General features: G+C 40.2%; 1 protein-coding gene across 3 annotated transcripts in view; it reads left to right on the top strand.

The window, feature by feature from the left end:
* The window catches only part of FAT3 (FAT atypical cadherin 3), a 308,169-nt gene that overhangs the window by 235,367 nt on the left and 61,641 nt on the right, over positions 1–11,161 (top strand). For all 3 annotated transcript variants that reach the window (XM_057375897.1, XM_057375896.1, XM_057375894.1), the window contains exons 10-12: positions 1,156–1,352; positions 2,445–2,598; positions 3,451–3,684. In XM_057375897.1, coding sequence (XP_057231880.1) covers positions 1,156–1,352; positions 2,445–2,598; positions 3,451–3,684 — 585 coding nt within the window. The remainder of the gene's footprint in view (positions 1–1,155; positions 1,353–2,444; positions 2,599–3,450; positions 3,685–11,161) is intronic.

The following is an 11,161-nucleotide window of genomic DNA, read 5'->3' as shown; positions in this document are numbered from 1 at the left end:
GCTTATACACACAGCTTTTGCTTCACCCATTAAACTGTCTTTTCTCAACACACGAATTTTGTTATGGGGGGAGTCTTTTACTCTTCAGACTGTCTGCCCATTCCCACTGGTGAGGAAATAGGGAAGCACCTGTGTGGGGCTGAGCTGACYAGCAGAGTTAAGTCGTAGCATTGGTTTAAAAGACTTTATGGTCTGGTCTCACAGGAGGTTTGGTTCAGAGTCACAGAAAAGTGATTGATGGTGTTTTCTTCATGGCCCAGGCAGGAAACTGTATCATTTCAGATAAAAGAGTAAATAACTGTTGGAAACATTAATGACTGTGCCCTCTTTAATTACTGCATGCTTCTGCATGTCACATGTCCTTCCTTCCTTTCTTCTTTCCCTCTGGAGGATGATGTGGACCAAAATTTTCCCTCTCCCAAACTCTTTCTGTCACCAGGCAATTTAATGATGTGGAAGAGCAACATTGCCAGGTTCAGTGTCACTGTATGGCACGGTAAAAAAGTCTTCTGCTTTATCTCCTGCACACCTTTTACCAGCTTTTACTCTTGTACTGCTTATCTTCCAACTGTTCCTCAAATGACCTCTTGTTAGGACTATTTAATACTAATGTGTCTTYCTGTGTCATGTAAACTTCTTTTAAATCTAGAATTTTAATAAGCACAAGAATGGCGCAGCTGTATGATAAAGCTTTCATTAGAGGATTCCTTAATAGAACCCACTTCCAGTCCTTGATTGCATAATCAACAGCTAATGAAATTGTCTTGGTAACAAGAGCTACGGTGTATTACATCCTCTCCTGAGACTAAGTGGAAAGACAATTGTACCAGCCCGAGAGGACTATTGATTGTTCACAGTTTGAATTTGATTACCCTTACGGGGAGCTGAACAAGAGATCATCTTCAGCTCTGCTAAATGGATTTTTTTTTCCGCTGAAAGTTATCGGTTCACTTTCATACAGGGCATTCGGGGGSCAATAAACACAGGGAGTGTAATTTCATTGCAGATTTCCTGAGTCTGCAAGTTTGGAAGCACCAATCTCTGCGAAAGAAATGATGGCTGCTTTCAGGTCCTCTGGTCTGTTTCTGTGTTTAAACCAGGTGGGAGCTCTGAAGGGACACCACAGCTCATTGTGTGTTGCTTGTCTTGTTGCAGGAGGGAATCCCAAAGGGAAGTTCGCTCTGGGGCTGGTTCAGAATGAGTGGAAGGTTTATGTTAAAAGGCCTCTGGATCGGGAAGAGCAAGACATTTATTATCTGAACATCACCGCCACAGATGGCCTCTTTGTAACCCAAGCTGCTGTGGAAGTGACTGTGACTGATGTAAATGATAATAATCCCATTTGTGAGCAGGTGAGTTAACACCAGCCACGGCAGTCCAGCGCTGTGTTGGGAGTGATGGTATCCCTGTGGGTCTCTTGCTGTTTGCAAGWATTCCAGGTATCCATAGGCAGTGCCAATTTTCATCCTCACGGTCTTAGTTAAAGAATCTGCAGTGATCTGGGAGAGAAGCAGGATAAAGCATTCCTCTGAAGCCAAGACTGAAGGATAATGATCTCATAAAGCTGCAAGGGAGTCTGGTACACAGTGGCCTTAGTTGGCTTTGCAGCAAATGATGCATTGTGAGGTGGCATGGGGCACCTACTCCTCCCCTGCAGAAAAGAATGTGCTCTCCCTTCRCAACTTATGTGGAAATGCCATCAGTCCAGTTTAACTCCAGCTTTCCTCAACCTTCCAAATGCTAGACATCCAGTAGTAAAAGGCAGAAGAGTGTAGCTTGCTGTCCTGGTGTTGGGAACACATGCAGAGTAGCCTGACCACAGCTTTCAGAGTGATAGCTGCCTTTTATTCTGGAATAAGGCAGTGGAAAGGCAGTACAGGGAGCTGATCTTGGTACAGTGGAAAGGTCTATGTGAAAGAAAAGACGTGATAAATCCCAGAGTTCCTTAATGATACTACTCACAGAAAATAAATATATCTATACATATATGTATATATGTTTATGTGTGGGTGTGTGCACATGCATATAGTCATATAATTCCCATCATTACATCATCACTTGCAGATTACTGTCATTGCAAGAACCACTCTGGGGAATCACAATCTGTATTTCCCTCAAAACTGCTGGATGAGGTGATAAAAACAGTTGTTTCTGTTAGCACACTCATCAAAATTTTCATTTCATGGGTGTCAGTGGAATAARCAGAAGATAAAAATGGTATTATATTAAGCACCTAAGATGAGCCTTATTCAAAGTCATAATCTGGCATTTTTTCTGTGCCACCTCAAAGTCTTAACAGTGATTCAAATTTCTAGGAATGTGTTGTATAAAGGAAAATTGTTTCCTATATTGAAAAATGCACTACAAATAATTTTTCAGAAAGGTTGTGCAAAGACTGTAAAATACTGCTMCAGCATAGCTTACATTTCTGTTTTTGACTCCAGGTTGCATACACAGCAMTGTTTCCTGAAGACATTCCATCAAACAAAGTAATTCTTAAAATCAGYGCTAAAGATGCTGACATTGGGCCCAATGGTGAAATTCGCTATTCTCTTTATGGTTCTGGGAACAATAAATTTTTCTTAGATCCAGAAAATGGTAAGATGACAACCAAATGTTTCCAAATAGCCTTAATCCCTAAACATCTGGGTGCTGGTTTCCTTAACTAGTTAACTGGCTATCAGCCATTGTTCCAGTTATGGCAGGTGTGGGTGTCCATTTGAATGGTGGGGGCAGGAGGGTGAAAGAATCTTTGTTGGCCAGGTTGGATGTTATAGCTAGAACAGTTGATACCAATTCTTTGGTTTCCCTGCAGACTTTACATTAGATCAGAGATGTATCATAGAAGTACAGGATATTTTGGGCTGGAAATGAACTTTGAAGGTCATCTAGGCCAACCCCCTTGCTATAAGCAGAGTCATCTTCCAATAGATCATGTTGGCCAGAGACCTGCCCAGTTAAAATTTCTAGATCCAGCTGTGTCGGTGTTTYACCACCCTAATCATAAAAATAAATGTCTTCCTTATATCTAGCCYAAATCTACCCTCTTCTAATTTAAAATCATTACCCTTTGTCCTGTCACAGCAGCTGCTGCTTAAAAGGATGTGTTTCTGTGTCTAGGAGTCTGTAAATCTTGAGAGTGACAGAAAGATAGACTCAGAAAAAAGACGGTGGTGTTCATATGGATAAAGCTGTAGGCTTCTGTTAAAGCCACCATGAATGGCTGGCTTGTCACCCTGCACTCATATTGGCACCTCACTTTTTTGGGTAAAGAGGAAGGGGAAGTGGCACTGCTGTGAGTTTTTAATCCATTCATTGGTGTAAGCAACGTTGGTTTTGTTTTCTCATTCCTATTCCTGTGAAACATATGGTTTTAAGACACTTAGGCTCTCTATAATTAGTGATGTCGCTACAATAATAATGACAGCTTCTGCTTTTAAACAATTTCAGGGGAGTTGAAATCTTTGGCCCCTCTCGACCGAGAGAAAATCCCTGCCTACAACTTGGTTGCCCGAGCCACTGATGGGGGTGGCAGGTTTTGCCAGTCACAAATCCATCTTATTTTAGAAGATGTTAATGATAATCCACCAGTGTTTTCATCTGAGCACTATACTGCGTGTGTCTAYGAGAACACGGCCACAAAAGCTTTGTTAACAAGAGTCCAAGCAACTGATCCCGATGTCGGTAAGTGGATAACGTTGCAAGAAATAATTAATGTTCATGGGAACTCTGTGGGTTGGTGGAATTAAAATGCAGATTCATTTTCCTATTGCTAAATTTCTTAGTTTTCTCCTCCTTCTGCTTCTTTATCCTCCCCACTTCTTTCTCTTCTGTTTCTTTACATCAGAATGCTTGTGTCTGAGCTTGACATAATGGTGTTCCAAACAGAAAAGCCTTGCAGCAGCCRCAGAAGCGCGTAGCCTTTTCTTCTCTTGCTCCCAACAGCTATGTTTAGGTGTAAATTATCGTTTTGGGGCTAAATTGCAACTTTCTCCCTTCAGAAGTCTCACCTCTTTACTTGAGCCATGWTTTTGAATACCCATGCCTCTACTTACGCAAATAATATAGTTACATGCCATGGGGACCTATACCTGATTAATCACAGCTTTTCTAGAGTTTTATACTGCAATAGCTCCCGTTTGTTCCAGCTGGTTACTTTAGYATAAAACTATGGTACTTTTCGAATGTACATTATAAATGTTCTGGTTATTTAACTGCACATTCTTTGAAAGCGTTGTAGTTTATTATATGAGGACCTTAGCCTTGAAATCTGGGCCCAATTATAAATATTTAAAGGGGGGTCTTTTTGCATAATATAGTGGTAAAACATACTGAACATTAGAAAAAAACTTAGGTCATTCACTTGAGTTGGAATAAATAAATAAATCCCTTGGTTTGTTGTTGGTTTTTTTTTTTCCTTCCTGTGTTTTGGAGATATTTTGTAAAAACTATGGCCTGAGTAGCTTTGCATAAAAAGCAGAACTTTCATTCAGTGAAAAATAATTTTTTTTTTCAAATAGAGTGCATGCTGGAAGTCTCAGCTATTCATGAAGCTGATGGTTTAGATATATAGGAATTCATAAAGGAGCAGCAAACATTCATTAATGTATCTGTGAAGAGCTGTGTTATATGCCATGCTTGAAAAATCACAATTAAAATTATTATACTGTCCTGCAGTGAAAAGCCAATTAGTGGTGGTAAACTACTGAACCRTCTGAAGAGACAGTGTGTTTATTTTCCACTGTTATATTAATTACCATTTTTCATGTAGGTGAGATGACATTCAAGGAGAGAGGGGACACGGAATTAAAACAAAAAGTTGTCAATAAAAGTTCTTGCTAGCACCCACTTTGCATAATAAAACGGTTAGCAATTTTTWAAAAAATAACATAAACCATGAGCTAGTTGCTGTATCTTCCTTCTAAAACTGGAGATGTTAAAGAGAGAGATGCTTGTGATGAATGAGAAGAGGCTATGTTCTTCCTCAATGCTTAGACCTGAAAATCAAATCGTACATTGTAGCGTAAGAAAGTGACTAATAAAAAGTYCCTGAAACTTGATTTTGTTCTAGTTAGTTCTGTTAGTCCTTACTAAAATCATTGATTCCCTATTGCTAGATAATGAATGAGTTCAGGTAGTGTAATGTTCCCATGAGAGAAGAATTTATTATTGATAYTCCTGATGAGCTGTGATACTCCTCTAAGGCTTTTTGAAGTGTTATCCTGAAAAATCAGTGGAGGCAGTAATCATCATACGAATAAATTTTTAACACTCAGGAAACATCTTGTGATCTGTCTCAGAATTTGCCCACTCTGCTTTGGGCTTGAAGAACTGTGTGCTGCAAGGCCAGGAGCATGAGTATTGGRGCATGAAGTGTTGAAAAAACTTGAGAGAAGTCCTTTTGTGGTGTGCAGCTAAGCACAGCTTAACAGAATCTGAAAATACTGCGGTCAGACAGTGTTGGATAATCAAGATAATTTCCAGTTAGGAGAAAAATAGTGTTACATCTGCCTTGTGCCTTTTTGTTATCTGTTGACGTTCCTGTTCTCATAATATCCTGTGAATTTACAGAACATGACCATATATTGCTGTTTAATATATATTTATAATTTAGATGCTTAGAAACTAGCTGTACCAGCTGGCCACACTGAGRGAGAACTGTGATTCTTCTTCACAGTATTCAACAGAAGAAAATGGCTTTAACTGTTTAGTAGCTCACAAGTTCATTTTCCATAACCTCTACATGTAGCTGGGGATCTTAAATAGTCTCCTGAAGGCGAGAGAATATCCATAAGTCTATTTGCCAGGACATTTTAGTGGTTCTAATTAAAACAATTCTTTCTCCCATACTGCTGTGATTGGAAATTTTTAATATTTCCACAATATGATACTTGCTACTAACTCACCACCAGCAGGTTTGGAAATGTTCAAACTAAGAAATGAAAGCGAAATGCTGGTTTTACATTTTTTCGAGAAAGCAGTGAATTTTCCACCTCCCACTGTGTCCAAAGCAAAGTGCCGAATTACTCCATTTTGTTAAAATTAAGGCACAAGAAGAGCTGGAATGAGTGCTGAGGTGTAATTGCCTSAGCAGACCCATCAGAAAGCTACAGTATCAGTTTCAAAGGAATTAGGGTCATGCTAAGGCYGCAACTCTGAGGAAAACTTCATGGGACTTTGTGGCAACAATGATGTTAAAAAGTTGATAAACTTCAGAATAAATGTGGAGCCCAAAGCTGAGGTGCAGGCACATCCTCATTTCCAGTGCTGCTTGTCTTTTCTGCATGTACAGAGTGTTGTGTCCTCACAGTACAGGAATGAATGACAGCATCATCCAAGCTCAGCAGTGCTTTAAGCAGAGGTTAAATCCTGCTTCCCTTGCAGATGCTTTGCTTTGTGAGTGACCTCAGTGCTCACCATGATGATTGATGGTGTAGTCTCCCATAGGCAGGAACACTTACTGTACTAAAAATGAACAGTGCATTATCCATCCTTCTCCACTCTTCTTCATCACCACTGGGGCATCAGCCATCCAGATCTCTGGTCAGTTTAGTGATTTCACTGACTGATTGATTTTTTTACTGTGTTTGTGATGAATATGAGGTTCCAATTTTGCTCCAAATGGGAGTAGCCTTATCAGGCAGTTCTGTCTTGCCTGCCTTCTGCCTTCCAGCCTCTCCATTAGCCTGTGTTTAAAGCCATGGCAGATCATTCTCTGCATAACCAGTTCAGATGGACTGGGCCGTCTTGGAGCCAGCACCTTGTATTGCATGCAGCCATCATGCAGGAAAACACAGGCATGTAGGTAAAACATTGGCAGGAGTGCCCTTAATTTGGTTGCAGAGTTCATGCAGTGTGCAGACTGCCCTGCCTTGTCCTCAGCTGCCCCTCTCCAGCCCAGGCCCATGCCAGTGCATCACACAGGAGGTGTGGTTACACCAGTGCTTCTAGGAACCATCTGGTATCCATGTTTTGGGTTAGACAGGCAAATCTAGGAGCTTCTCAGAGTCCCCGTTCAGACTGATCTGATTCTTCCTTGAATAGCAATCATCTYGTCCARCCACCCTGCTCAAGCAGGGCCACTTACAGCAGGTCCTCCAGGAGTCATTCCAGATGGCTCTTGGCTWCCTCCTGTGACAGAGAGTACTTCTTCCAAGGATTGAATGCTTGCAGCATGGGCACCCTGGAGGCCCTCTGGGAATAAGCAGGGACCTGAAATGTGGATACGGACAAAAATGCACCATCCTCACCATAATCTGTTGTACTTTTAAAAAATTGTAGTTTGGGGAAATACCCTCCCATATCTTAGAGCAGATTTAATAGCATTGAGTAATGCAACCTAGAAAAATAAAAAGCAGTAAGCTGCTTTATTCAAAGCATTTTCTCACTTTTGTTCTTAGGTTGCCCAGAGCTTCAGATGTGTCCCAGCTTCTGCAGGGCTTGTAGTCTCACGAGCAGAATAGTCAAAGGTTTATTCACCAATTCTGGTAAAAAAAACATCCAGCTAGTTTGGGGGTGAGAAGATCTAATGATGAGCCTGGATTTCTGTTCTTTGTTCTCTATATTTGAAGCTTTGGTGGTGCTTAGGTGGGTGTGAGAGAAAAAATGGGTGTTGAAAGCCTAATTCAGGAAGCCAGGATAAGATCTGAGACTCTCCYACAGATGTATTTATACAACCAGGTTGTATGAGTTAATTTTGGTTAAATTTGCTTGTGTTCTTCAAGCAGTTGTATAGAATTAAATATTATTTGGACCAGGATTTCGGAGAGGGATTCTGTTGTCATTTGATTAGTGCATTTGTGTTTAATCTGGAGAGTTTAAATGAATSAAGTCTCTAATCAGGCTGATTCTTGGTGTGGGGAGCTAATTATTCACCTTTTCAGGCAAAGTGGAAGAGCAGCAGCAGCAGAAACTCAGCCCTTCTGGGGAAAGTTGTTTGAACTTCTCAGTACGAGACATCTGCCTGCTAAACCCAAAGTTCTCCTCCAACAATAAATAGGGAAACTGGGGGAAGGAATGCCATTTTCTTTCAGCTTCTGATGGAAAATTTTTTCTTGAATTTCAAAGAAATAGATAACAAAACTGGTTAAAAAAAATTTTTCTGCAAGGTTTGACCTCACTGATTTTGATGTTTCAATGAAGAATTGTTTTGTCCAAGAAAGCCCAAACCTAAGCCCTTACCAAGTGTGCTCACAAGGCAGGTGCACAGGAAATAAGACATTTCTTTACTAGGGAAGAATGGTAAAGTGACTTCTCCTTTAAGTTTCAGTTTGGAGTGTACATACCTCCAAGAGGGTGGCGAATCAAGCATATTTTATCTTCTTTTTCTTTCTGTCCTCTCTTTGTGTCAATGAGAAAAAAAGAAGAAATAACTAAAACAATAAAAATGAAATGCCCACCAGAAATAGCGACCAAGGAACACAGATAGTTCTCTGAAGTTTATCACTGGTTTTAGAAAGTTAGATCAAGATGCTGGTGAGCCCAGCATGGAAAAAAAAAATGACACAGGCTGTTCAATGGGTTATTACTTCCAAAAATACATGCATAGAAACAGAGTACAGACCTCAGCCTTATCAATGGCAGGTTTTGCTCTTAAGGAATTAGGGCAGCTGATCCTGTTGCAGACACAGCTGCCTCACAGCTGGGCTTGGGGAAACATCAAGTGTTGCCGGCTGAGAGTGCAGAAGCATAATAGAGAAACGCAAGACAGTCCCAGCTTGATTAGAGAGCAATTCTCTGAATGATGTGTAATGTTGAGTAACAAAATAATAGAAATGCTGAAGTGGGTACTGATTTTGCATTTTCTGGCAAAGCCAGTACACAGTAAACCTCTGCTTCACACATTTGTTAATGCTGGGCATGTCCCTTAAAATGGATCTAGAAGCCTCTGGAAATCTGAAAAAGACAGAAGTGGGGATTGAAACATGAATAAGGAGCATAACAGGGATAATAGGACAGAAGATTTGCTAAAACTCAGCAGCCAACAGGTACTTAACTTAGGCAACGAGGCCAGCTAGATGGCTTTTCTGGATATTGTCTGAGTTTTTATAAAATAAATATTACAAGATACTTTCCAGAGGAYGACTTACTCTCTTTAAAATATGCATGGTGCTTCCTATATCTTTACCCACATTGTTGCCTCACAGAGTTTTAAAATAGTACCGGGGTTGGTGCACTAAKGCAGGATATGAAAGAAACATGAATTATTAATTCTTTTTGCTCTAGCAATCCAAAACAGCATTGCATAAGTAAGGGGTGTAGTTGAAGTAGGGAGGCTTTTCCGACTGTCACTGAAATTGTTTTCAAAAAGAACTTAGGAATTGGCCATATAAGAAAAAAACCAAAAAAAAAACCAAAAAAAAACCCCNCATCAAGAATTAAAATTGTTTCATAACGAGGATTGCTTGAACACCAGGATGCTCGGCCAAATCTACATTATAGATTTYAGTATCACAGGAAGAAATCAAAGAGCAGATTTGGGTGTGATCCTCGAAAGCAGAAAACTGCACCTTTGAACTGGGAGAACTGAAACTTGACTAAAATTGGATTTCACCTGTTAAAAATCCAGCAATTCCAATTTCAGGAATATTTCCACTGAAGTGGAAATTCAGGAAAACTTCCTCTGAAGTTTATTATCTTCTTTTCCCCCCTATAATGTCATATGCACTCTATTTATCTCCTTTCAAAGTTTAAATCTTAATTTTCCCCATAATCCTTGATCCAGAATTCTTTGATTGTATGAAAAAAAACCAAACAAAAAAACCCAGCAAAACAAACCAAAAAAAAAGAAAAAATTAAAAAAAATAAAAAAACCCACCCACAAATAAAAGAAAAGGCATAGGTGAACATTGCACTGTAGCCTGATGGGTGATTTGGTGCTGGGCTCTGTTCCTTTGAGCTTATTCAATGAATAGTAAGAGTCCATGATGATGTACCCCTATTTTCCTTCTCTCTGGAAAGGTGTCCTTACCATTAGACTTCTGTCTGGTCTCCCATAAGGAGAGTGGAAGRGCAATGCCACACATTTCCCAGTGGTCTGGCCAGTCCTAAGGACAGTTTCAGGTCCAAATTCACCCAGTGAGTTGTTCAGGAGAAAACCTAGATTTTGCCTTCCTAATAAAGGCAAAAGCACTAATCGGAATGCAGAGATAGAGCACACTGGATCCCTGAAAAATTGCCAAATAACAATAGTCAGGCTCTGTGGAGTTTAGACTGACTTAGTGTTAGGAGGTAAAGAAACAAGGTATTCAGGGATTTTTATAGAAAACCTCAGTCAAAGCATTCTACATGATCCTGTTGAATCTCTCAGAGAGCCAGATTTTAAAACTGCAGGTAGTTAGAGAATGCAGTCACCCACYTTGCATTAAAAAGAATGATAATGTGTCTGTCAAGATGACTGAAAGCTAGTCTGTGTTCAGCAAGCAGGAGTCATCAAACCAATCTCACTTCCTTCTACATATAGGAGGCCACATAGAAATAAATAATATGGGTGTTATGGCTTAGGTTTAGTGAGTTTTCTGACATTGCACTGCACAGTTTTTTTATACGCCAGGGAAACACGGTCTGCATSAAATTGTTTTCAGGGGAGTTTGTAGTAACCATTACACTGGAGGGGTGAGTTAAGAAGGGTACTGGGTGCAGCATTGMTCCTGTTTTCATTTCTGACTGGATAAGTAGGTGTAAGGACTGTGTTACTAAATGACAGAAAGTGGGATGGTGCTGCAAGTTACCCTGGTTCGTGTCAAAGCCACAGTTGTGGTATTTAACAGTTGGAAAAGTGGGATGGAAAAATCTAGTACAAGTCATCAAGATAAATGTGACGTCCTGTGTTTAGGCAGGAAAACCAAGTGCACTCCTATTGTCTGGGTAATGACTGGCTGGGCGGCAGAAAAGCAGAGATGCAGATGTATGTGTGACCCACAGGCTGAAGGGATTTRCACTTTCATGCTGGTATGAAAAGGCAAGTACTTTAATGAGATGGGTAAACCAGAGTAATGCTGGAAAATATAAGCAGTTCTTTCATTTTATTTGGTATTGGCAAATCCTGACCTGAAAGGCTGTGTTGTTTCGGATACAGCACTTCCAAGAATAYGTGGGCCACATCTTCCAGGAAGATGTAGGAGATTGACAAAAAAGGATCACAAGTCTGAAAAAAAAAGGC

Source organism: Malurus melanocephalus, unplaced genomic scaffold, assembly GCF_030028575.1.
Source record: "Malurus melanocephalus ecotype Western Australia unplaced genomic scaffold, MMel_1.1 scaffold_262, whole genome shotgun sequence".
Lineage (NCBI taxonomy): Eukaryota > Metazoa > Chordata > Aves > Passeriformes > Maluridae > Malurus > Malurus melanocephalus.
This window is presented reverse-complemented; position numbering and strand designations above follow the sequence as displayed.